Genomic DNA, 27,153 nt, shown 5'->3' with positions numbered 1-27,153 from the left:
GCGGACAACCTAATTGATTTTATTCGCTTTCTGACTGCCTTCATTTTCATAAATACCATGCAGTGCCCATTGTTATCACAGTGACCCAGTGCTGCGCGGCGATAGCAGCCGTAATCTGATCTCCCGATGTCCGTGCTCATGCCTGTAACTGCGCCGCCGTGGAGCTATCGCCTGTAATGGGTGCCCTTGTTAGTCGGTACGGCGGCGCTGGCCGACCGGCCTGTCTGCGCCAGCGCTCGTGGTTCATTGACTGATGCGCCGCCGTTCAGAAGGCCGGCGTAATGCGCCGTTAGGGCGCGCTCCGTCCGATCGTGATGAGCATTCGATTAGCGGTGAGTTATGCTATTGTTAGCACACGTGCTCCAATTGCTGGCCGCTCCTGATGCATGGCCAATAATCACAAACCAGTGGCGTCCGGCCATGGTAATAGCCTGTTGCGCTGCAGCGGCGCGCCCGGCGCGGCTGTCGCGCGGTGCTGCCGTCACTGACCGGGCCGCTGATGAGCCGTGTTCCGCCGCCGCCGGGGTGCAGAGTCCGGCGTGGCGGCGATATTAGTGCTCCAGTTCTAGCACGCTACGCTGCTCGGAGGTGCCTGCGAGCGAGAGAAACTCGGGTCCTCTCTCACGACGACGCTTTATTGCGAGCGTTCACACAAGGCCGTCATTACCCAACAATGACTAGTCTAGGCTGCAAAAATGGAATGTGTTGCGGGCATATCAATTGTATAAATACGCATTCTATTGTCAATGTCTTTGATTGCACGTTCATTATCGGCGATAGTGGTGCGGGAACAATGGGACGCGGCGGTTATCCAGGTGCGAATCAGCAATCTGCGGCCGGTTCCCTAATGACTCGGAGAGCCGCCCGCGACCGCCGAACACTCTCAGCTGGCACAGCAGCCGCCGCGTCCCGATATACCCTCCCAGCCACCCCCGACAGCCGAGCGAACCGGCAACCAGTGCACTGAAAGCTAATCGACCGCCGCGCGGCGCGCAACGCCGTCCGCGACACAATAAATACTAGCTCGACGGCGCCGGCCGCTGCCGGGCGCCCCTCAGAACGCGCGCTACATCACTGCTCAGGTAACTGGGCTCAAGTCTCGTCCCGGCGCGCCGCTACGCCACGGCCAGCCCGGCGCCGCCGCCCGGCTCGCCGGCCGTTTCGTCTATCCGCAGCGGCGGAGGCTCGTCCGGACTGTCGGGAGTCTCGACGTCGATCTCGTCCGAGTCGGAGTCAGAGTCGGAGCGGCTGCCCCCGGCAGAGGCGGCCGGGGAGGCACGCCGCGCGGAGTACGGCCGACGAGGGTGCGCGCCGTCCAGGATGGTCGGCCCGTCCGACTCGTGTTTTCGCAGATGTCGGTCCAGGTTGGTCTGCTGGCCGAAACAGCGGTCACACAGCGGACACCGGAACGGCTTCTCCTTGTTGTGGATGTTGCGGATATGCCGCTGCAGGTTGGACGAGATGCTGAACGAGCGCTCGCAGTATTTGCACTTGTACGGCTGCTCGCCGGTGTGCGTGCGCAGGTGGCGCGTCAGGTTGGCCGACCGGGGGAAGTTCTTGCCGCAGAACTTGCACCAGTACTTATCCTTCAGACGGTTGGTGCTCTGCGTCTGCGTCCTTGACACATTGATGGGCTCGATCTGGGCGCGCATCATCTGGAACGTTCCCGGCGGCTTCTCCTGGGGCGGCTGCTCGGGCCGTGGTGCCAAACGGAGCGGTGCCAGCGGCGTCAGCTCCCTCGCCCCAGTGTGCACCACCAGCGGCCGTCCGAACTCTCCCGGTACCGGCGGCGAGCCGTGGCCGGCCGGCAGCAAATAGGGCTGTGCCCGCGGCGGCGACAGAGCCGGTGAGGTCACCACCCAGGCTGCCGGCGCTGAGGGGTCCACCGGCGCCGGGTAGCTCGGCCGCTGCGCCGGCGGCAGCTCGCCACGGAACGCCGGCGGCCGCATCAGCAGCGGGATCGGCTGAACCATCGGGTAGGAGCGCGGCGAACCGGCGGGCAGGTGCGCCATGGAGCTGGGCGGGAGGTGGTGGCCCGGCGAACTGACCGGGAGGTGACCTGGAGAACCTGCAGGCAGCTGGCGACCGGGCGAGCCAGCAGGTAGCTGGTGTCCTGGCGAGCCGACAGGTAGATGATGGCTGGGTGAGCCGGCCGAGTGGGACATGTGGCCGGGCGAGATAGTCGAAGCGTGCGACACTGTCAGATGATGTGCCGAGCTTGCCGGAGGCTGGCCGACCGGAGAACCGGCGGCGGGGTGTCCAGGGGTCCTCGGCGGCACGTGTAGAGGCGGTCTCGCTAGCTGGTGCGCCTCGAGGGTCACCTGAGGCGACCCAGCAGGACAGCGCAGAGGTGACGGTGCCGGAGCCGGCAGGGGCTGTTCAGCTGCCGGATGGAGAGGGGGCTCGACTAAGGGCTCTGCTGGGGAGCGGGACGGGTGCTGCACCAGTACTGGTGCAGACTGGTGCGACGGTGACCCGGTCGGAGGCCGTACAGGTGGCTGAAGGACATGGTGTACGTGAGGCTGTGGCAGGCTCACTGCAGGCTGTGTGGGCGGCTGTGTGACCGGAGACTGCGCTGGTAGTTTGATGGGCGCCGGTGCCGCGCGGAGGCTCGGTGATCCCGCTGGAGGGGAGGCCGGCTGAGGCGCCGGATGTGCCTGTCCTCTCGGCGACATCAATTGTGGGGACGGCGCCGGGGAGTGACTCGGCGGGGCGACGGGAGGCGACCCGACGGCCGCGCACTTTGGCGGCGGCTGGTCGGCTGGCGCCGCGGGGGACACCGCCGGCGGCATGGGCTCGTCCTGAGGCTGCCAATCGGCCGGCAGCAGCTCGTTCATGTTCTCATCCTGCGCGGCCGGCTTGGGCAGCGTCAGGTCCAGAGGCTGGTCGGCGGCGCCCTCCTGGCTCGGGTCGGTGGCCGGGGACATGTGCTGGTGCTCGGCCCGCCGCGACAGGTCGTAGGGCACCTCTCCGGCCACTCTGCCGCCGACCTCCTCCGAGGGGCGCACGTCCACCTCGAGGCGGCGCTCGAAGCGCGGATAGGGCGCCTCCTGGCTGGCGCGGATCCGCTGCTGCTGCTGCTGCTCGCGGTAGTAGCGCTCGCTGTGGCGCTTCTTCCAGCCGGTGCGCAGGTCTCGGCGCGGGGTCGGCGGCGGCGGCGGCGGCGACAGCGGACTGCATGAGCTGTCGTCACTGGAGGGGTCGGGCCGTCCTCCGGCGGCGGCCGCGGCCGGCAGACGCACCAGACGGGCCGCGAACGGCATCTCACCGGGGACGATCATAGCGGCGCCTCTCTGCAACAGACAGACAGAGGGAAAGAGGTCAGCACGGGGCTCTGCGCAGACAGTCTGCTGGCGCGACATTGGCGGAGTGGGGCCGGGCGGCCTGCTATTGCGGCTATTGGACTACTGGGGCATTCCACGTCAAATCGAACAAAAATCGGCTGTTTTGCACCTTACCATCACCGATTTCATTATGAATTTGTGAGCGAGTTCCTGTGTGGCCCCGGACATTACATTGATGTTTTTTGCACATTCTGACCACAGGTCTTCTAAATATAGGGCATCAATTTTTTACAAAATGTTGCATCTTTATATTTTTGAACGACCATAACTTTGGTTGTACTTGTTTGATTTGAATGAAATAAACCTTACTGTTTAGGTAATTTCTGAAGCATTTGTTTAGAATTGCACCTACTTAAATATATGACCTTGAAATTTGCTTAACTCTGTTCTTAAGCACAAATATTGAAATAGCAAAAAACACGTCACCTTCGATTTGGCTCATTTTCATATATTTTATTGCCTACCATATTCTTAACAACCTGTGAAAAAATTAGAGTGGGCCATTCATAGGTTTTGAAGAAAATTGCACATATGCAAACGTATGTTAGCACGCGCAGTGGAGGGGGAAGAACGAATTTCGCCCACCCCTCCTGTTTTTCGCCAATATCTCATAAGATTAATGCGAAATTAATTATGGCTACCTGTCAAGAATTGAATTGGACATCTCATCGTGCAAGCAATAAGAAAATCGGTTCACAACTGTTCTAGTTATAGCGGTGTAAAGTGAACATCCTGTCGCCGCAGCAACGCGGCGGCTCGGCAGCCGGCGCCGACCGCTACGCGCCGCCTGAATTGTAGACTGTGCCGGGACGGAACGGAACGGTTCCGTCTTTACATCGCGCTCCCTACCGCTGATTACGTTTGATTCGCGTCAAATTTTGTGAGAAGACTAAGAAATATACAGGCAATCTTATGGTGAAAATTTTTTGAAAATCGGTTGGTAAACAATTGAAATATGAACGTGTAAACACAAAATTGTGATTGCTGCGTTACCCGCATCGGCCGAGCCCGCCTCAGCCGGCGACATGTTACTCTTAGCAGGCCTCTAACTGCCATATTTATCATTGGATTAACTAGAAATTCCCCATACATACTAAAAAATGTATGTTCTTTCGTAAAGTGGAGATCAAAAGACGTGAAGATATCGTTGCGCGATAATGTTTTCGTTGAATTTACTTCATGATGCATTTCCACACGGCTCAAAATTCACCGCAAAATACCGTTTGCCTAAGACACTTTTACTATGGAACGTGAATGCTTGACTACGATGACTATGCATTTCCATTCTCGCAGAGTTTGGGATATCACTAATCAGCAATCATTCATTTCAGAAAGTGTACACAAGTAAGCATGTCTTGACTCTGTCTTTCAAGGTCACGCGCGGTTGCGTGATGTTGATGCATGAAAACGGCGTTTGCCGCGAAAGTTATGAATGGCCCACTCCAATTTTTTCACAGATGGTTAGGAACATTGTGACGGACATAATATGTAAAAATTACCCAAATCGAAGGTGACGTGTTTTTTGCTATTTAAATTTTTCTGTTTTAATTCAAGGTCAAATGCATTTCAAGGTCACTTCAATTTAATTTTATAATTAAAAATCAAAGCCTTATCAATTGCCTATAAGACACTGTTAATATCATTTTGATACCAGAAAAGAAACCAGAGTTATAGCCATTTAAAAAATCGATGTGTGGCATTTTTCGCTATATTCGATGACCTATATCTCAGCGATACGTTATCAAATTTTGAAAATATTATACGTAACTCAGTTTTGAACCATGCCCAGTCTGCCTACAAATTTTCAGAAAAATCGAAGGGGATGACGGATTTCGGTGTTTGATTTGACGTGGAATGCCCCTACTATAGCCGCCAGACTGGCTTATTACGCCCGAGGCGGAGAGGGTTCAGGGCCCCAGATGGATGACCAAGTTAGCGTGGATTAGTTCAGCTCAACTGCTGGCTGGCTGTCGGCTGATGCGCCTGCTGCATATCTCACACAGATAAACACATCTTTATTGTGCACTGCCTCAACACTTTATGAATGAAGATGATCAGATACTGATGCCACTGTTATTTCTTCCACTCGGGTGTCTCATTAACTAATAGCCTCTCTAGCGTTGCATAATGCATTTATCTGTCTGGCGGCCAAAATATATGTGGGCGACTAAATGCAGCTCATTTACAATTCAACGAAATATTATGACGTTAAGACATTGTCAAGCATGTTTAAACGGTCCTAACATTCATCCACTGCGTCTGTGGCCGGCTCATACATACGAATGGTCTGCGACAGTGAAGCGTTTCTCCATTCAGTATGCTGGCTCAATAATTCCTTGACCCCATGAGCTGTATGCCTATTCACCCAGTGAAACCGCAATAGCTCAATATCAAACGTCGGACGTCTAGATAGCGTAATGGCCTGTGAGTTTTGTAGAAGCGAGCTCGTTTAAAACTGTCGGATGCCCGGTCATTCTGGAACGCTTTTTCATTCAGCTCTTGGTGAACTTAATTCTATGTTTTCCGTCACGTCTCATTGAGCTAAAAAGCTCTGTTGTGTAAGTCTGTGAGCCGTAACAGCTCCAGGAGTGGACGGGACAGTTGTGCGGACTGCGGTGTGATAGATCGCACAAACCGACGCCGTTGTGCAACGCTCGCGGGATGATTAATATCGACGTCATGGGGGGCGGCAGCGCAGGCGCGGTGAGCGGGCGGAGTCGGCGGAACCGAGCGCTCATGGCCGGATTTTCCGGACAGTCCGGCCAGTGGCGGACTGAGTGTGATAATTGGCCCGCGGCGGAGATAATTGGCCCGCGGCGGGCAGAGTGTGATAATTGACCCGCGGTGGTCAGAGTGTGATAATTGTGCCACGGGCAGGCTGACCGCAGCGCCGCCAAATGGGCAGCTGCCGACGGGTGCCGGACTACCAGTGCATTGTTCCGATCCCTGAAGGGCCGGCGAACTGCCCGGCCGCAGCCCCCTGCGGACGGACTGTGCCGCAATGCATCACTCAGCGGCAGAGCCGTAGACGACAGCGCCGCATGTAAAAGTAGCAGTGGAGACTGCGACACAGCACATAAACGTGGCTCAATGGAGACTACGCTGCCGCACACAAGCATAACACTAGACCTCGCGTCGCTGCTCGGAGCCGGTGACTGCGGAGCAACACAACAAACTAGCACCGAAGGCCGGCCGCAGTAAAACAAGATTACCGGGGAGACCGCTATAAAGCACAGTAAAGTAACACCAGTAACAGCCGTGCAGGGCGGTGAGAGGGAACTCAAAGAGGCCGCACTGCAGCAAAGTGGTGTAATATCGGTCACTGAGGCTCATACCGTCTTTTGTCATCCTTGTTTATCTGACAGCTCGTACTCCTGATAACATATATTCCAATCTCTTGTGTATAACATCGGATGTATTCTGGCCCGAGATTTTATGCCGCGTTCCCGCTATCCTCGGGCGCAGAAGTAGGTACAGGTGACCGGCTGTACCCCGACTGTAGTCTGACCCGCGGCGATGGCTAATCCATCCCTCCGCCGGGCGGCATCTCTAACCCCTCGGAGGGCGGCGGCATCCCGACACGGCCGTGCCACGCTCTCAACAGCCGCCGGAGAGTGCTACTCGCCGACAGAAAACCTCATAAACCAGCACAACGACACCTTTATCGGCGGCGGCTCTTAAGCGTCGGCGGGCGCCGAGTGTCGTTACCGCCATCCATCGGACTTTGGCTCGGAGTCGACGACGGCCATGGGGCCTTCGTGGCGGGGCTGGCACGGTCGCCGTCCGCCGCCGGGCGGGTGGATGAGGTGGCCGGTCAGTGAGCGACACCCGCCACTCCGGCAGACGGGTGTCGCCTCACGATCGCCACCGCCGCCGAGGACGTCTGCGGGCTGGAGGTGGCGGAGCCTGGTAGCCGCCGCGGGCCGTCACTAAAGCAGCGCTCGGCGCGTGAGACCGGCCCGCCAGCAGGCCGTGATCTATAGCCGGCCGCGGCTAATGGACGCCGCGACAGACGCCGCCCGCAGAAGACTCGGCCGCTGCGTCAGCGCTGCAGCCGCGGGAGACGGCTCTCATGACGGTGATGGACACTAAATGTGAGCTTAGTGCACGAATGTCAGGCGAGTGTCACTGTCCAACATGTGCTGATTATTTGACGGGCGTCGCATACATCAGAAGAGCAGCTATTTTTAGCACTGCTTGTGTTGACGGAGGGCTTGCCATTCCTTGCAGCCGGGACGTTTTCAGCAGACGTCGTCCCATGTCACCGGACAGTTTGTTTCGAGTGCAGACTCTGCTGGCTGTCGACCGTGTCAGGTCCCACTTACCGTCCCGGCGGCATGCAGAGCCGTGTGTCTCTGTGGGTGCGCGGCCGTACCATCCGGCCAGCTTACGTCAGTCGTCGGCTGTTAGCGGCGCCCGACACGGCCGACCGACATCGGCGGCCCGCTCGGACGGCCCGTCCCGACCGAGTCGTGACCGTGCCGCCGCTCAGCGCGACTCGAAGCCGCGCTCGGCCCCCATTAGGGGCTGTCAGGGCGGCGGCGGCCGCGGCGGACAGCGGGCCGGCCTCCCAGTGCTCCGGGACGCCCACCCGGCTGACGGGGTCGTGCCCGACGGGAGGCGTCTCTCCGACATCCAGTGCCGCCGGCGATTAGCCGCGGCGCTAATCAATATCACGAGCAGCGCCGCGCGTGCACCGGACTGTGGGAGTCCTGACGTGACCGAGCGGCCGGGCCGCGCAGGCGGCGAGTGCGGCGCACCCGCGGCACGCGAGCGGCGGCGGCGGCGGCGGCGGCGCGGGTCAGCCGACCAGTGACCCGGCACGCGCCGCCTCCCCCGGAGCTGACCCGGCGACCCCACCGGGTCAGACGGCACCGCGGAACGGCCGGCGCGGCAGCGACCGAGTTCTCACGCCGCTTCACGGAACCGATCGTGGCTAGCGACCACTTGGGACGGCCCAAGAGGTTATTCGGCGTGAAATATACGACAGACAACGTACTTCCTTGGAACGCCGTGTGTGAGTAACGACGGCATCTCACAGTCGCCAGCGGTGTGCTCGGCCAAGTGTGAGACAGTTTCTGAATATCTCGGGAATGTGACAGCGCATCGATTCCGTGCGTGCCGACCTTGAAGACATCGTGGTGACCGTGAACTTCCTGCGTACTCCAGAATATTTTATCGTCATAACTGTCAGAAAAAGTCGCTCAGGATTGTGAGCGTCCGTTTGTCTCACCATTGTCTCACGATCAGGCGTTCGTTTCATTCAAAACGGTAGCTAATGTTTTGGAGCCTCAAATGGCTGAGTAAAAAGTCAAGTGTTTTGAGTGTCTGTGTCTGCTTATGCTTCTTGCATGCTCATAACTCTTGGGCTAGGTTATTTATAGGTAGTTAATCTGAAAATATGATCACGTTTATGGAGCGGTCGGGAGATGTGAACATTCTTCAGCGGCTCTCCGATCGTCTCACTGGGCCGGCCATATCCCACCTGAGAGCATCATCGGACAGGCGGCAATTTAGTTTCGTAATGCCTCACTGTCCATACACATTCCGAAGGCGATATTCTAAAAAGACGCCAACAAAAACCTCGCCGTCCTTCTCGCAATAGCCGGTGTATTATTAATTCCTAAATTGCCAATCTGGATGATCACCGGAGGCCAGCAGATAGTGCCAGTTAGTGAAAATAACCGGGGAAAAACGTCACACGGCGCGGGCGGCGGCATCGGCGGCGCACCGGCGGCAAAAAGTGATAATTAGCGGGCTGCATGGCCGCTCGGACACGGGCACGTCAGGCGCGGGGCAGTTGGCCGGTCGTCCGGCTGTCAGTCGGTGTCCCGGGGCACAGAACTGACACGGGCGAGGCCGCGACCGAGATCATCAGCCAAGGCAAACGTCAGCCGAACGGGGCCCACGGCAGCTGTCGGCGCCGCGGATGATGGAGATGGTGGTAGCCCTCTCTAATTTGAGGAAGGTCTTTGTCGGAGAACATGGGCAATGTTTTTGAGGTTTTTGCCTCAAGAAAAGAACTTCAGTCTCTCATTCCTAATCTCTGGTTTTCAGATATATTTTTGCTTGCAGCCTTCAAGTAACATCTTCTTCACTGAGTTACTGCCAGTAGACGCTTTGGAATGTCTGTGGCCTCTGGGTCCCGGTATACGCGACTGGAATGCGGCCTCGGAGGACGCACCATCCCCGGAGACTGTCCAGACGCTCCGGAGAGCAGTCTGGGTCATCCGCCGTCGGGCAGAGATGTCCTGATCTTCATCGGCCAACTCGCTCCCTCCCGAATGCCGATCGATCCGTCTCTATTTATTGGGAAATGACAGGTCGACATATAAAATGGATCAGCCGTACGGCCGCGGGCGGAGCGTACATCACTGGCTGGCCGTCCGCCCTGCGTCCTCTCGCCAGCGCCGATCGTTAATATCACGCACTCGATGGAGGCAGACTGGGTGAAACGAACGGCCCCCAGAGGCGGTCCGGAGCACATTCATCTCTCGCCGTGACGGCGTCACACTCACCGGCCGGCCGCTCTTATTGGAATCGATGATTGGAGAGGCGGGCTCCGGATGTCGAGCGTCGTTGCGGCATAGGAAAAAAAAGAGATTCATACTGGCGCCTCTGTTATCGGCTCCTGAGATGTAGGATCTGCTGTTGAGGGCAGGCGGCAGGAAGCACTTGAAGTTGGGCACCGATTTCAAAGTCATATGCATATTAACAGGATAGATTTCGGGATGGTTTATGATGCTGTTATTGATCGAAATATGCGAGATGATGTGCCCTCTGAACAATAGCCAATAGCCATACCGTTTAATGTAACCAGTGATAAACATGCGCTATTTCGAGCACTGATGAACCCATAACGTCAGTGTGGTCCCTAGCGCGCCAGTCAGACGATGTAATCGTTTTATTTACAGTCGCCGGGTTAACGAGGAGCACGGTTACTGTCTCATAACTCAGGTGCGTTTGGCCCGCGGCGACGGCCGCTCGGCCTGACCCGTCCGCATCGCGGACAGAGCTGCATGCCGGCGGGCCGTGCGGCCTCCCGAGCGGCGAGCGCTCTCACTTTTATGGACGGCATGAGTGGCGCTGCCGACACATCACTCGCGAACTGGCGCTGCCGACCGGCGGGAGGCGCTGCCACGGTGAAAGCCTGATGCAAGCCCGAGCCGCCGCCGCCGGCGAATCACGCCAATGATGAGCCGGTGCTCATCGCGCCTCGCCGTCCTGCCCACCCCGCCTCCGGTCCCGCCCCGCCCTGCAGTGGTGTCCATCTCTCCCCCGGTCCCCGCCCCGCCCTGCCTCGCCCTGCAGGTCTGCCCATCTCTCCCCTGGTCCCCGCCCCGCCGAGAACGGTCCCCGTCCGCTGATCCCCCCCCCCCCCCCGGGCGCCGTCTGCGGGCTGTCGCGAGGACCGCTCCACATTTCACCCTCCTCCGGGACGCGTCATAGCGTATTAGACACGCGGCACGCTGTGGCTCCTGATGTCAGAGTTTGTGGACAGGCGCGGTGGCGAGGGCTGCTTGGTATGGGCCGCCTGTCATACGCGGCGCCGACCGCGCCAGACACAGCCCGAGGCGCTGACCGGGCAGACACGCTTCTGTCGAGAGCTGTGGGTGGACTGTGCCGAGCGACCTCAGCCCTCTGACCGCGATGGATTGCCCGGCCACCGAGCGGCCGTCGATCCGTCTGTCGGCGCTGTGACCGAATCGAATCGGATCGATAACCGAACCGGTCGATCGGCATCTGGATCGCGTCGTATCGGTGACCGATGGCGACCTCAGGACAGCCGCCGCCGGCTGACGTCCGACTGGCGTAACCAACGGCTTACGCTGTGTCGAGCCGTGACTCTCCGGAGCCACCATCACTCTCCATTTAAACGGCATTAGCTGCGGCGGCGGCCGGTGCGCGGTGGCTATCATTTCCTCCGTGCGTCGATCTCGGCTCGGAGAGCGATGGCAGGCCGCCGGACGAGTGAGCCATTCGGACGCAGCGCGTCCGGGGCGTGTCGCCGCTCCAGTCGCGCGGCTGAGGAACTGGAGCGCCGGCTGCGCCGCCGCCCCGGAGACTGACCGTGTCATTTGGGGCCGTTACGAGGCACGGCGGCTCCTGTGAGCGACCTGCAGCCGCATCAATTTCCGTGTATGACTCGTGCAAATCAGTGAATGGCGCCGTCAGAGTACACGGATTAGCCGGCCGCCAACGCGATCACAGAGTGTGGTAATCGCACGATGCTCGGCACGTCTGCACCCGAAGAAAAATGCCACCCACCAGAGAAAAATGTCGCCAATGAGCGGGAAAAAAATCACCGGCGAGAGGCGCTCAGAGCTCGTCAGGCGCGTTGTCATTCAGCAGTCGAAAGTCGTTCCGATTCAGCGCGTCGCTTCAATCTGGACCGACCGGGAGGGTGAGCCGGTGACGAGTGACGGGCCGGTTGGCGTCTCAATCGGATGCGCTCCGACGGGTTGTCACGTGCAGAGATTCGGCCTCTGTGCCGGGGCGACTCTCGCTCATCACGGTTTGAAGGGATCTTCACCACGGTCGTCCACGCTGTTTACGTCGGATTTATCCGAGCGGAGCGGCGTCTTGGCACCCACGGTGGTTAGGGTGCCTCGATTCTTCAGTGGCTCAGTTCCTTAGTGGCTCAGTTCCCCCTCGTCACGGTGTCTCGCTGCCTCACGGTCACTGCGTCTCGGTGCCTCATGGTGCCTCACCGTTTGGGCAGGCGGCGGGCTGGACCGTATCTGATGCAGTCAGTGATTAGCTAGCGAGACGAACGGGTGGCGAAACGACCAGCCGGCCACCCACCGGGGCCGCCTCATCGCCTTATTAACTCTCGCGCGCCCGCTGGTGAGAGGCCTCCGTCGAGCCGGGTGAGAGTATCATCTCGGCGCGGCCCCGGCGGCCGCCTCCCGCCGCGCCGGACCCGTCCGCGCCGCGCCGCACTGTCGTCTGCCCCGGCTGCGCGCTCATGAGCCGATGACGCAGATTAGCGCTCGCGCGTTGAAGGACGCACCATCGAAGTGCTTAGGGATGGTGTTACTATCGGCGTTGCGTGCCGGCAGTCAGTTGGTTCTGTGAACAGATGCGCAAAGCGGCCACTAAACTGGAATGACACGGTTCCTGGTAGCGTGTGAGTGTGACTCTAACTCCGGCGCGACCTGAGGCGGCGTTCATTGTGAAAGAATCATTACTCTCAGAGTTACAGCACAGTTATGGCTCGTCTGAGTTAAATCAGGGAAGTTGGCCGTCGCCCGAGACAGGACGTCTCGAGTCTGCCGCGCCGGGGCGGCGGAGTCTGGCGCGGATTGCACAATGGACCATGGCACTGCCGGCGCTGGACGGACGCCTTATTTGTCGCATCGGTCGCGTCATATTTATCGCTTGTGTCGCGTCGTTCGTTGTCCGCTGGACGTGCAGGGATAACATCGGAGCGGCGGCCGACGTCGGTCGCTCTCTCCTGCCGATCCGACGGAGCCGCGGCCGGCCGGCTGACCTGACATCTGAGGCGGCCCGGGGCGCCCGGGGTCGACCGCTGTCACAGATAGCGTAGCCCCCGTCCGGACCGAGTGGCACAGTCCGGACACGTGTCCGGAATGGCGCCCCCAGCCGCCGGTCCCGGCCGTAATTCCCCGACCGCACCGATCGCTCCGAGCCTTTTAACTAAACACCCTGCCGACATGAGGATGAATGATGATTACACGCTCCGAGAAACCGCACACCTGTCAATATTTACGGCCCGAGTCAATGTTAATAACTCCCGGGGGCGTGGCTGGCCGCGGGTGCAGCGGGCGCAGCCGGGCCGTCCGCCCGTCGGCCCGTCCGTCTCTCCGCGCCGACCTAATGCTGAGTTGGTGCCGAACGCGGACCGGCCCGCCGCTACCAATCAGGGCTTCTGAGGGCGCCCCGACCGCACCTGGACAATCCCTCCCACTCACTGACTGGGTGTATATCGCTGTCTGCATGTGAGAGCTGTCTTTCCCAGCCTTTTTTTTCGAACTACTCCGCCACCCATGATCAGGTGACCAGGAGTGCCCCCGCCCTCAAACCCAGCGACTAGCAGAACCTTACGTTAACACCAGATAAAATAAACTGATAAGTCGCGGCACTCCCTGCTAAGAAAGGAAATAAAACTAAAAAAAGCAAATGAGAGAAGGGGTAGCGGGTTTAGGCGGAGACAAGAACAGAATGCGAAAGTAGCCACTGCTGAAACCAGACAGATGACTGTTCTCTACTACGATACCGAAAGCAACTTTCACTCAGAAGGGCATGCATTCATCTAGAGTAGAAAAAACAATCGCTCATTCACACGTCATGCAAACATACGTGGGGATTCGCTCTGGTCAAATATTCGGCCGGTCAATGCTGAGGGCAGAAAAGCCTTTCCAGCTAAGCAAAGCTTGTTGCCGGTCAGGCTCCTTGCTCCAGCGCCAGAGTTATTCATGGTGACGATGATGAAAATAATTTCGATGAAACGTGATTTACTTGCAATTAGTGCAGTTTTGAGGCAAGTACATTTGAAATTAAGTTGCAATGAAAGGATAGCGAGAATTCAAGAGGAAATTCTCGAAAAAGCTTACATATTTTGTATGAAGTATGCTTTGACGTGTCTTTTTAGCTGAGATTTAGACATCTGATTAATGGTTGTTATAGAGAATTGGGATGCAACGACATTATTCCAGACACGCGGTCCTATCCATGATGCTATTTGTGCACGATAACGTTTTGCCGAGAAGGGTTCGTGAAAATGTTGTCTATTTCTTGTTCTTATATTATCCTGATCTACTGTAGTAAACAATTGGTTAAGTTGTGATGGTAAATGTGAAGCGAATTTTCGATACATGAACATGATAAGTTGTTGTCTAGCTAGTGCGTTTACTTTAAGAACATTGAGCTTACGAAATACGAGTATGGGCATAGTATGTGCAAGACGATGTTCATTTACTATAATTCGAACTGCTCGTTTTTGTAATACTTCGATTTTGTGGAGATAAGTTGGATATGTGAAACCCCAGATTAGGCAGCAATAGTTTAAGTAAGGAAGAATCAGTGAGTTGTAGAGCAAGAGTAATGATTTTTCAGGAAGAAAGTACTTCGCTCTACTCAAGATTCCAATATTTCTACTGATAATGATTGCTATGTTATCGATGTGGTATTTCCACTTCAAGGCAGGGTCAATAGTGATACCTAGATATTTTACTTTTTCTGCTATTTCAATTTTTTCACCATGTATCATAATGTTCAAATTAATGATATTACCCATTTGGTTGTATACTTGGTAAATGGTTTTTTGTACGTTGAGTGTGAGTTTGTTTGCTTGAAGCCAAATGGATACAGCTTCAAGTTCTTTATTCATATTTTCTTGTAGTTCCTGTGTATTTTCACCTTCAAAAAGTAAGGCTGTGTCATCAGCATATAGAAGGCATTCTGGCTGTGGGCCTCAGCCGGCGCATTCCAGGGTGTATTACATTACGGCGCATTACATGTTTTTTCCCCGGGACTCATGGCGCTTTTCGGCTCAGTTCTTTCTGTCTACCACTCAGTCCGCTCCGTTGTCCGTTTCAATACCTGTCCGCGCGGGCTGTGAGCGGCGGTGGTCCGTCCGGCGCGGTGGAGGCTCCCCGCGGGCAGCCGTCCAATGTTTTTACCTCCACTCAGCCGGCAATCGTACCCCAACAGTCGTCATTAACCCACTAATGGTGGCTCAACAATGTGTTTCTGGCGATTGGCTGCGGTCGTCCGGCTCGTGCTTCTTTGCTGACGGTCAGCCTTGAAGGCGACTGGCTGACGTGATGCCGATGGTCATGACTGGGTTAAAGTGTCTGATGCTGGTATTGATGGCAAGGAAAGGTGCAGTTTATGTAGCATAAAAGGATAGGTTCAGCAGATTGCGGGCATTTGGAGGACGTAAAGTAAATTTAGGGTGACAAATCTTACGCCAAGTGTGGATATTAAACTTTATTTCCATTGGGACACCCGAGGAGTTGTAATGGATATCCTGTCTTATGTCGCCGGTGATTGCGGAGACGCCCGCGCTGACGCCGCCTGCAGTGGACGGCGGCGATGCAGTGTGGCCGAATATAGAGCACGCGGTGCAGTGTAAGAGGGGGCTGACTTCATGGGCCGGCCGCCGCCCGGGCGCCGCCGTATCTGGGACGGCCGGTCTTAGAGCAGCCCCGGGCAGAGGATGTGGCCGCGCCGCGCGCCGCAACGGCCGCCGTGCGCCGTAATTGCCGCCGTTGCAGCTGTAGCACATGGACTGCCGTAGACGAGAGCCCGGTTACGTCATCAGATGCCGGGAAATGTGGCGCCGTTTGGCCAGAGACTGCCGCAGTGCAGACACCGGCAGACGGTATTTCCGGAACTCATCAGCACCGTGCAATGATTTATCATCGGCCCCGGGCTCGGAGGACCCGTCAGAGACCGGCCTGCGCAACAGCTGCCACATGACGGTCATGAGCACGTGCGGCGGACGGGGGGTGGCAGCCACCGTGCCGCAACTGACTTTCATCGGCCCTCGTTAAGATGAAAGCGTGCACACGCGCCATGGCACAGCCCACCGTAGCCGATACCATCGGAACGGTGGGCCTCTAATTGCCGCTGGTCACGTGCCGGCGTGCCATACTCGTCCGACAGCAGGAGGGGGTCGTCACGTGACCGGCACACCGCCGCCGCCGCCGCTCGGCACGGCGATGGTGCCAACGAGCTTGTTAGCGTTTTATCGATAGCGTCCGGCGAGCATGGAAGAAATCGGCGAGCTATTCAATTTCTATTCTTATCGTGGCCGGCGGATGAGCCAGTGGCGCAGATATGCCGAGCGGCGTTTCGAAACGGGCCGGCACCAAGCGGGGCAGCGGAGGGCGGCTGGCGGGGGCTGGTGATGGAGCACATCGCAAACGGGGCCGCTCCAATACGAGAAACGGCCACACGCTGCTGCTACTTCTTTGGGCCCCACGTCGAGACTGTTTAATATAGAATGCGGATTGTGTAATGCTGATGTATTGGACTTGATCGGAGAGGCCGGCGATATCCTGGAGAGGCCATGATTAAACGATCCAAAAACTCCTCTCACTTACATGCCTACCGAACACGTAATGCCATTTCCTCCGCTTATATTGGATCTGAGATGAACACTGAACAGAACCGCCCTCATAGCTCGATCCAATCGATGGCTTTATTTTCCTGAGATGACTGGACTGTTTATCTCCCTGAGATGACTGTTTAGGTCATCTGGTCTTCATATAATGCACGATCGGAGTCAGGTCATCCGACCTGCACTCGAGTCGCACAACACCGCACGGCTGCTGTCTGCCCTGTGACCGGCAGTCACCAGGGGTCGGCCTACCTGCCGATAACTCTATTAGTGTTTGCAGGCGGCCGCCGCTGGTCGCCGGGTTTTATTCGAGTGGTGGGCGGGCGGTGTAAATCAGAAGAGCGCGGTGGTACCGTGTCCACCGACCGACCCCGGTCACACGCCGTTTATGAGCTGACGGCGGAATTTACGGCTGGCTGCGACCGTCGCAGAGCGGTCACCGGGCTCCTGCTCTGGGGATGTCGGGTGCGACTGTCCCAACTGATTTACCGGCTGCTGCGGGCGGCTGCGGGGGCGGCAGCAGGGACGGCAGTAGCTGCGGTGGACCCAGGTGTGAGTTGAATCCGCGGTATCACTCAGTCCGACCAGCGTCAGTGTCTGTGACATTCCGACCCGCCGTGCGGCGCACACGCTGAGCGCAACTAATTGACTGCGTCGGCTCCTCCGTCTGCGCCCCTCGACTGACGTTCCGGCCCCATCTCTAGCTCCCTCAATCTCTCGGTTTGCGCAGATGGACGCTATGATAGTGTTGGTAGACGGCTGGCGGTGACGATTTATGACTCACCGTGGCGGTTAGCCAGAGGACGGGGTGCTTACGCCGAGTGGTAGAACAGACTGCCTGTGCCGACTGCAGGTCAAAGGTGACCAGTAAACGGCCGGGGCCGGCTGCTCAGCCGCTATCAGCAGGTGGTCGTACAGGTGACAGAACAGCTAGTCATTACGGCTGTTAAATGGCCACCAATGAGCGGTCAGAGATGTCAGCGTTCGCAGGGCGTTATTTCACCACCAGCCGACAATCAGTAGTCGGCAGTAGCCGATAACCGTCCATCAATCAGAACTCCTTCGCCTATCAGCCACCAGCTGCTAGGCACTTATCGCCGATCGGCAGACACCAATCACCACCAGTGCCCCACTGGTCACCAGTCACCACCGTTGCGGCACCAAACACCAATCACACCGGCGCTGACACCAGGCCTCGCGGGGTCCTCTGTCCGGCGGAGATGGCAGGCGCGCCTGGCAGTGGCCTTGATACGCCGGTCTCGCCGTCACAGACAGACAGACAGACAGACAGAGACATCCCAGCAATGTGACTGGGATGTCCCCGTACCGTCCTGACGTATAGGAGCTGAACGCCACTAAGGACCGTATGTGACGCGCTCTGACCTTGACAGTCCAGAAGGAGGGGGGAGGGAGATGTGGGATGTGTCGTGGGAGGGAGATGTGACCAGGCTGGAAATGAGCCCGACCCCGCACCGCTGACCCAACCCTAAGTGGAAGGCAACCCGTGTCAAAAAGGATAATAACAAATGATGTCACCTTGATTGCGTCGGTCTGATTAGGCGGCTCTTATTATGTTCCTCCTCCCGCTGAGATTTTCTCTTGTAATTTTCTCTGCTCTGGCTCGTCAGCGCTCCCGGTCGCCGGCGCTTTTCACTTCCTAATTGTCGCCACTGGGTGTCGTAATGACCCCTGGGAGATGACTGGCAAAAGGTCGTCCCGGTGACCGCCACCGGCCGCTTCCAGCTGCTGCGGACTCCGTCTGTGACCCCGCTCTGACCCCCTCCCGGCGTCCCGCCCCTCTCCACCGCCCGGACCCGCCCGCGCCGCCGAGCTCTGTACCTCCCCTCTCACTTTGCTCGGTGGCTCTATACGTTCTTCACTTCAGCTCGACATCTCTTATCCCTCTCATCCCCACCCCTGCCAGATATGGCCACAGGGTAGAGACTGATACCCCTCAGGCAACATCGTTTCCATCTCTCAAGTGCCGGCCCTATCCGATCCCACAGCGTCTCCACTCCTTGGGAGACCCTGTGTCCACCACGGCCGGCAGTCTCGGGTCGCTGAGCTCCCGGGGAGCCGCTGATGGGCCGCCACTAACCGGTGATCACCAGTGACCCCTGAGCTGACCTCCGACACCAGCCGGGCGGCTGCTGTCGCTCCTCGCGCTAAATCAACAGCTCCACCGGAGCCGCTCAGCCGGCTGTGCTGGGACGGCAGCTCGGCCGCCGCCGGACCGGACCGGCCGGCCGGCAGCGCCGATGGCAGCCGATGACGTTGTTGGCTGATGGCGTACTGAGCCGCGCTCAATGGGTGTCGGCCGAATTCATGGCGTGTAGGGGCGACAGTAACGGCGCACAGACGCAGCGCGGCGCACTGGCGCCCCGTTACCGGACGAGTTAGGGCCCTCATTTGGTCCGTGATCGCTGGTCAAGGAGATATGACGGTGAGCGGAGCGGGACCCTGCAACCCGATACGTGTCGCTGCCCAGGTGACATTAGGCCGTCGGGGATGGTACGACGGAGTAAGGCAGAGTACGGCGAAGTTCGACACGGCTCGATACGGCATAGAGTGAAACGAATTGACCCAGCTTAGTAAAGTATATGCTCTGGCGTGGCGCGTTACTCATATAATGTACCGATCACGACTGGCCAAGCCTCAGCATTGACAACTGGATCACATTTTGCCGCTATTTCCTACCGTTGCATCTGAACCGAGTTCTCATATCGTGAGTTGCCGTCTGTAGGCCGAGGCCTGCTGTGCTGTGCCTGATGGAGACGGGGCCTCATGGCGCCCTCAGAAGATGAGCTGCCAACCAGCGAGAAGGTGCCATCAGCCCTGACCAGCAACAGCGAGTTATAGGAACGGCTTGAATGAATAGTTATTTGAAGGGCTTGAATACGGCCGGGGCGACTCCCAGGGGAGCCTAACCAGCGGTGATACGTCTTGGAGGCGGGGACCGACGCCACAGGAGTTGGAACATACTGGAACGAAATGCAGCCGATTCCTTCTGGGGATGTGACGAGGCATTGAGTACGGAGAACAAATTGCTGCCTTTACCCTCTGTGATTGTCGTAAGGCATTGGGTACATTGAATCTAATGCGGACCCGCCCCTTGCTGGCTGTGCCATTTATTTGGATGCATGGGTTCGGTGACGAAGACGTGCAAGGCTTTGCAAGAGATTTCAATACGGTTACCAACACAGTTCAGTATGGTTGTGTTGAAACGTGTAACAGAAAGTAAACAATGAAAATTAAATGGTTAATCTATTTTGTAAGAAGCTGATGAGGTGATAATGGCCGATGCGAAGTGACACTAATTGCTGCCGGAATGGTCATCTCATTAGTGGCTGGTCATTGCGCTGCGGGCCGCTATGGACCGTTCGTCGCCGTGCTGATGGCGGGGGGGGGGGGGAGGGAGGGGGTGCAATCTGTGTCGGACGGCAGGCTAAGATCGGCACAGCGATGCGATGCGGCGCGGCGCGGCCGGCTGCAGCGCGCCGGCGCCGCTCTCAGCACTGACGAATGAGCGACGGCGCCGCGACCCCCGCCGACCGGGCCGCATTAGCCGGCCCGAATCAGATCAGAATGTGCACGTCAGCAGCGCCGCGCCCCCTCCCCTCCCTCCGCCGCCCCGCCCGGCCCTCCCTGACCCGACCGGAGAGGCTGCAGCCCGGCAGGCACCGCAACCCAAACGGAGCGCGGGCGGACGTCGGCCCCGAGACGCCCTGAGACGTTCTCACGCGCCGCGGCTTTGTCCGGCACAGCCGAAGTGGTACAGTTTAAATTGGCCGTCGAGTTATATCGCAACACGCCCGATCTGCGTAGATTGTAATTTTTGTGCTGGATTTCGGATGAAATCGCACGTAAAAGATGAAGCGGAGAGCGGGCGGAGCGGTCGGGCGGACAGCGAGGCGAGACGAACGAATGTGTCGTTTCCTCCATTTTCTGCCGTAGATGCAGATCAGTCGAGTGAAAAATGTCCGGTCTTGGCAGAACAATTGTCTCGCTTCAGCCGACGACTGTTTTCCAAAGCCCAGAATCATTACGAGGCCATTGTGCGTGGTGAGAAAAATCGGCCTCCTTCTGCACCAGTTTCCTGATTGTGCTCGACGAGAACACGGCGTGGGATTTGACGGCGCTGCGGGCGCACGGCCGCTCCACCGTCTCGCATCTCGCAGCGCCGCCACAAACGCTGCTTTCCTCACCGCGGCGGCCGCCGTCCATCCGCGAACGGGCGCTGTATCTCTCCGGCTGTCCGCGAGCTGCTGCCAGCGCGATTTTTATCGGGCCCGTTTTCCTGTCGACGAGAGCGAACAATAGCCGCTCGCCGCGCACGCGGACGATCCAGATCTGCTAATCAGCCGGGCGACACCGGCGCATCGCGGCGTCCCCCGCGCTTCCCACGGGAGGCGGTCGCGGCCGTCAGACTCCGGTCGTGTTCCGGGGAACTGACTGCCGCCGCCGGCGCGGCCGCAGCGGTGACGGGGGCGGCGCCGTCGGCACCCGTCCGGCGCAGTTAATTGGCACGGGCGGAGCTCGGCGGCACCCCGGCCCGGCCGGCCGAGCAAGGTCGGCCGGGTGTGCGGCACGCCCGCGCCGTCGGCACGAAGATGGGCCGCCGGTCTCGGCACCGGCTAACGGACGGCCCATCCCGTCGCTGCAGGGTCGCCCAGCCCTCGGCCGGCCCGTTCACCTGCAGAGCGGCCCGGACAGCCCCGCCCCGGGCCCAGTGAGCCGGTCTGGCAGCGGTCCCCTCCGCTCTCCGGCCCTGTCCCCGCTCCGGGCCGGCAATGGACGGCTCCGGACCGGCCAGCCAGGGCTGAGCTGGATGGATGCGCTGCTCTCGGCTAATACGACATGTCAGTCACACAATAATCGGATGAGGCAGTGCGCCGTTGCACTGCGGGCTGTGAAAGCCTGGATGACCGTCTGCGGCCCGTATCGAACCATGAGGTCGTCCCGCCCCGCCCAGCACCACTTCATACGCCCGAGACGGCCCTGCAGCTACCGAGCCGGTCGACCGTGATGAGCGAGGGTGTTCTCCAAGCTCCGGAGGTTAGCCGGTACACGGCGGCCGGCAGGGCGAGCAGCGCGCCCGCACCTTCTCGGGACACCAGCGCGACAGCAGATGAATGGAGCGGCATGCGGCCTGCTGCCGGGGTGCCACTCCGGACCGGACGCCGGCGATCCGTCTGACCGCCAGTGGCAGCGGCGCCGCCTCAATGGGACAAATACCGCGGCGGGGAGCGGACGGCTCGGATTGCAGGCCGGCCGCTCCTCGCACGCCTCCCACGCCGCCCACCCGCGCCGCTGCCGCTCATAGCGGGCACTCGGAGAGCGGCGCACGGCCGCCAAAAACGCCCGGCTGCATTCCTGAGCCGCTCTCCAAGTGTCGGACGCGTGTCGGCCGCGGGCAGCTTATCTGCGGCCAGACGGACGGCCGGCGTCCGTCAGAGCGGTGGGCGCGGTCGGCCGCGCCGCCGGCGGACGGCCTGACCTGGTTCCAGCCACGGTGTCATGATGTGATGCATAGGTGGCCGCTGACCGGGCGCTCGGCCAGTGTGGTCGGTCGGCGGGGGGCCGCCCGTGTGGCACTGAGCGCTGCTGTCCGACGGCGCCACTCACGCTGCAGCGGTGTCTGAGCGGCACAGGACGGCGGGCGGGGCCGAAGGGCGGGGCCGCGCCGTGCTGCCGGCTGTGAGTGCCCGTGAGTGCCTCTGTGAGGTGTGACGGCGCCAGGGTCGCGGTGGGGCGCGGCACGACGCGCGCGGCCAGTCGAGGCCACGCCGGCGGCCGCCGCGGGCGCAGGCGGGTCCGCTCGGCCGCCGGCACGCCTGTTGACGCCTTGCAGAGACGCTGACCCAGAAACGCCGGGATCAATTGACGACGGGTCTCCCCCGCCGCCCCCGTGTCCGCCGGCGGCTCAGCGATCACTGCGTCAAAGAGCGGCCCGCGGCTGACAGCGGTGGTAGCCGCGGTAGCCGCCGCCCGCCGTCCGCCGGCTGTGATTGCTGGCAGCTCCGAGCCGACAGCCGCGGGCTAATGGATGGTTCGTGCGGGAGATGAGCTTTAATTAGAACTCTAACCCATTCCCTCCCCGGGCGAGAAAAGGAAAGACACCCGGGGTCATCAGGGACGCGGCGCATCCTTGAGGTATCCAAGGCGTCGTTTTTTGTTGTTCCAATCGGTGTTGAGCGCGGCAACGGATCGGCCAATGGGAGAGGCGGCTCGCCTTGACGGGCGCCGTACCGGGCCGCCACTTTCCGTCGCCGGTGACTTTTGAACTCTGCGGCCGCAGGCTCCGCCCCCGCCCGGCGGTGGGCCAATCGCCGGGCCCGCCGTGACTCCTCATGAGCCGCAGATGAGTTGTGAATTTATTGGCGGCGATTAGGGCCGCGCGGAGGCGGTCGTAGCGCGCTGCGAGCGTGAGTGGCGCATCGGCGGCGTTCGTCCTCAGTCTGCCGAGCGCCTCCGGCGGCGGAGGCCCGGCTCCGAGAGACAGACGGAGGCTCTGATGGCCTCGGCCACCGGGTCGGCGCGCCGGCTTCCGTCTCGGGCTCGGCGGGATGTCTTCACTTACAGACGGGAGCCGGCGGCAGCGAAAGGAGGCGCGCTCGTTAGTGGCCGTATTTTATGACATACTAATGTATCGCTCTGCGGTCAGCGCGGCCCGCGCCGGACGCCGCGCGCCGGCAGTAAACGTCGCGACCTTCCAGCGCCGCCGATCAAACCCCGCTCGTATAACCGGCCAGATAAAGGTTGCCGAGGCGCGCGGCGCCGCCCCTGTGCGCCCCGCCCGGCCGCCGGCATGATTGGTGAGCGCCCATCGGCCGGCGGCGCGCGGCCAGAGTGACACTGGACCGCCTCTAAAAGTCGCCATGAGCGCCGCTCCAGTTACGCCAGCTCCTCTCCTGCGCTCACTTTCTCGCGCAGTGTGAAGATGTCGGCGTCGATAGTCGGGCGGCGCGGCGCGGGCGCTAACGAACGGCGGCTGTTTACGGGGGCGGCGGCGGCTCGCGCCAGCCGTTCGGGGCGTCCCTGCGCCGCTGGCCGTCGTCGAATGGTCCATCTCGGCCGTCCGCCACGCCCGCCCGGCCGTCCGACACGGCTCAATCGGCGGCCCAGTTCTTAATTAGGCCGACGGAGAGAGGGAGAGAGCAGACGCGCGTTGACAGCGATCGGAGATGCCTGCCGGGAAACGGAGCAGTGAAGGTCCGTGCGCCCACATCACCGTAATGACGGAGACGAGCCGCCGTAAAGACGCCGTCGGAGATCTTTAACGTCCCGCACCCCGCTGTCAGACATCGGTATTGTTGTTTTTCGGCCGCCACGCGTGGTATCGCTCTGAAAACGGCTAATGTGCCTCTTAAGTCGGCCTGAGTGAGATGGTTTCCATTTTCGGCCCGTTTGGGCGGGGAGAAAGCGTGCTCCCGGCCATTCGATGGCGTTCGGGTCGATAATGCGCTTCCGTCGAGTGGTGGCAGTGTGATCGGGTCGGTTTTACGGGCTCCTGTGGCCGCTGCCGGAACGTACCGAGGCCGTGCCGGCGCCGTCATTAGTGGTAAATGGTCAGCAGGGGCATGACGTCACTGGGATGCTGACGTCACTGGGGCAGGCTGAGGCCGCCGCCAGGTCGCGGGTCGCTCCCCAGTCTCTCACACTGCCTCAATGAGCTCCTAATCCAGCGGGCCGGCACACAAAGCCATTCCGCCGGCGGCGACCCGACACCGCCGAATCAGCGATTGGCAGGCGCGGATACAAGGGGGGGGGCCATGGGGGCCATGGCCCCCCCCTTGGCCGATTTTTTTCAAAAATAAAATAAAAAGTTAAAAAGCTGAAAAGGGGGCCTCCTGAAAATAAAGTGGCCGAAATCCGATGAGTTTTTTTTTTAACCTACCCACTTAGTTATTTCTTAGAAGACTAGCTGAGAAGACTTCTTTGTTAGGAGATTGGTAAAGCTTTTCATAACTTGGAGGTCTCTTATACTCACAGAGATGACCACTTTTACAGGGCCTCCTAACCTGCACAAAGGGCCTCCAAGCCTGCACAGATGTCCTAACAAACACAAAATCTCTTAGCCTACACAGAGGCCTCCACTCGCATCCGAACAAAGGGCCTCCTAGCCAACACAGAGGGCCTCCTAACTCACACAGAAGGTCTCCTATCCTGCACAGAGGGACTCCAAGCCTGCACAGATATCCTCTTCGCCAACACAGGACCTCTTAATCTCCACAGAGGGCCTCCACTCGCATCCACACAAAGGGTCTCCAAGTCTGTACTGAGGGCCTGCGCTCGCATCTGCACAGAGGGCCTCCTAGCTATCACAGAGGGCTTCCTAGTTCACATACAAGGCCTCCTAGCAGGGGCGGATCCAGGGGGGCGATAGGGACTATAGCGCCCCCCCGGGCGACTTTCTCATTTTCTTTTTTTTTTGCAAAAAAAAGCATGATAGGGGGCCCCCAAAAATAAAGTGGACGAAATCCAGGCTTAAACTTTTGGGGGTAGGTAGGGCCCCCATCGATGGGGGGCCCCCGATTCGGAATAGCCCCTCCCTTGGCAAAATGCTGGATCCGCCCCTGGCGATTGGACACGGTGCGGGCGGCGGTCTCGGCACGTTACCGACTCTGAAAGCTCGAGACAAATGTGACGCAGCCCCTGCGAACGTGACGCAACCGGTTACGTGTCCCGTTACGCGGCGTCACGCGGCCGTGACGTGTCCAAGGCGAGGCCCTGATCACCATCACCACGCCCAGACGCTGAGTGTTTCCGCCATGGCGAGGTCAGGTCAGTCGTCAATGAGACCTCATCGGAAGCGATCGATGGGCGGTGATCTCACGGTTTATACTGCGGAGGATTCCGCACGGATCACTCACGCGGCACCGCTCACAGGGGTGCCGCCATCAGTCAGCGATCGGCTCTCGGAGCTGCGTGACCAACTCGGTTTGCGGTGGGCAATCGGCTCGCGCGCGCCCGAGGCTGGTGTGCAGATCCGGGGCGGCGCGGCGGCGCGGCGGGCGTGGTCGGGTGTGGCATCCGGCCGACACAGAGCCGCTCCGACAGCCGAGGCCGACCGACCGACAGACCGACGCGGCTCGTTCTCGACTCCACTGAGCGCGCGCTCAACCGTGACCCGCGGCAATTACCTGCCGAGACGCCAGCCAGAACAACAGCCCTCTGTCGGCCGTCCTGCTCCGCTCGGCTGGTGTTGGATAGGGGAGAGCCCAGCGGACCCGCTGAGGTCACCGCTGCTCTCTGGCCACGCTCCACCACGCAGCCACCATGACTGATGACCACAATAAACAGATTTTCCGTTGATCCATCGCTCCGTGTCACGGGGATAATTGGACTACGACTTCAGCCCGCAGCCAAGGAGCTTAGTGGTGGGCCGTGTGATCCCGGCGCGGTCGAGGACGACCCTCTCCGCCGCCGCGCCGGGTCGTGTCGGTCGCGCCCCGTACAGAACGCGCCGTGTCCCGCTGCTGCTAATCCCATCGTGCTCAGCGGCGCTGCCAGCTTGGCGGTCGCGACGGCGGAGCGCCAGATACGTCGAGCACGCGCCGGCGCGTGCCGCTAAGCCGGGATTTTCTGGGCGGTCGTTTTCCGCCACGTCCGGTGGAGAGGATTACCTGAGGACGCGACTGTCGTCTGCCGGCGAGCGCTGCTCCGCCCGTCCGAGCTGCCCGCCGCGTCTCTCGGTTCCTCTCGACCCCCGCAGCGTTGACAGCTCAGCTCGTTTTGCTGACAGAAAAAGAAGTGTGCCGGGTTGCTTGAATATATGCCCACGGATGCACCTTGTCAGATTTGGCCTCTGTGTTTCTGTCTGTCGTTCTTTAGTTATCTTGCTCGATCTGCTGTTTTCTGCTGACTTATTTCGCTTGGCTTCATTCATTATCTCCGCTCCGCTCCTCAGACAAAGACTGTCAGCCTTCAGCTTCTGTCGTCGTACTTTCGTCATCCGGCGCGGAGATCTCTGCCGACTCACGGCTGGCGCCGAGCACCGACTGTCGGCGCCAGGCCATTACCGAGCCGTCAACGCCACGCTCTGGAGCGGCTCGGTTTCAGCCAGCGACGGTCATTAGTTGTGGGAGGAGAGGGAGGCAGCGGCGCGTGAAACCGGTGCCGCTCGACAGCCGCCGACCGACACACTGGTCGACACGCCTCGACATCACTGGCATAGAGACACCGCTGAAACAGAAAGTACGAACCCGACACCACTGACACAGAGAGAACAAAACTCTGACACTACTGACACACAGAGAACGACTTGGCCTCGATACCACTGACACAGAAAGAATGGCCCCAGGAAAAGTAGTCTATCCCGTCAGTCCATATAGGACCCCATCCCGTCCAATTGCTCTCCATCCCCATCTTCGCCGCCGGCGGTAATGACCGACCGTTGATTGTCCAGCTCGGGGCGGCGACAATGCCATTTTGTCCGCTCTCGACTGTGAAGTGTTTGGCTCTGTCTGTTGACGGCAGGATGAATGGGACCGCCGCCGACCCCCCGGGTGGCTGAGTGGTCCGATTGGTCCTCTCACAGACCCTCGGAGGTCCTCAGCGGGCTCTCAGCGCGCGTCCTCAGAGCCGCCGCTCGGGTCGGCCACTGGGCGTGCTGACGGTTCGGTGGGTGTCGTGGGGCGGCGTGCTGTCCGGTGTGTCTCCTAGATCAGCCGAGACACGGCCCCGCGAGGCCGGCTGTCGGCGAGGCAGTCGCTGACG

General features: G+C 59.7%; 1 protein-coding gene across 1 annotated transcript in view; it reads right to left on the bottom strand.

The window, feature by feature from the left end:
* Positions 1 to 616: 616 nt before the first annotated feature.
* LOC122364372 (vegetative cell wall protein gp1-like) overlaps positions 617 to 27,153 on the bottom strand; it is a 33,019-nt gene continuing 6,482 nt past the window's right edge. The window contains exon 2 of the mRNA XM_043334678.1: positions 617 to 3,293. Coding sequence (XP_043190613.1) covers positions 1,116 to 3,281 — 2,166 coding nt within the window. The 5' untranslated portion in view covers positions 3,282 to 3,293 and the 3' untranslated portion in view covers positions 617 to 1,115. The remainder of the gene's footprint in view (positions 3,294 to 27,153) is intronic.

This window comes from Amphibalanus amphitrite, unplaced genomic scaffold, assembly GCF_019059575.1.
Source record: "Amphibalanus amphitrite isolate SeventyFive unplaced genomic scaffold, NRLGWU_Aamphi_draft 000672F_arrow, whole genome shotgun sequence".
NCBI lineage: Eukaryota > Metazoa > Arthropoda > Thecostraca > Balanomorpha > Balanidae > Amphibalanus > Amphibalanus amphitrite.
The sequence above is the reverse complement of the archived record's forward strand: the minus strand, read 5'-3'. Positions and strand labels throughout refer to the sequence as shown.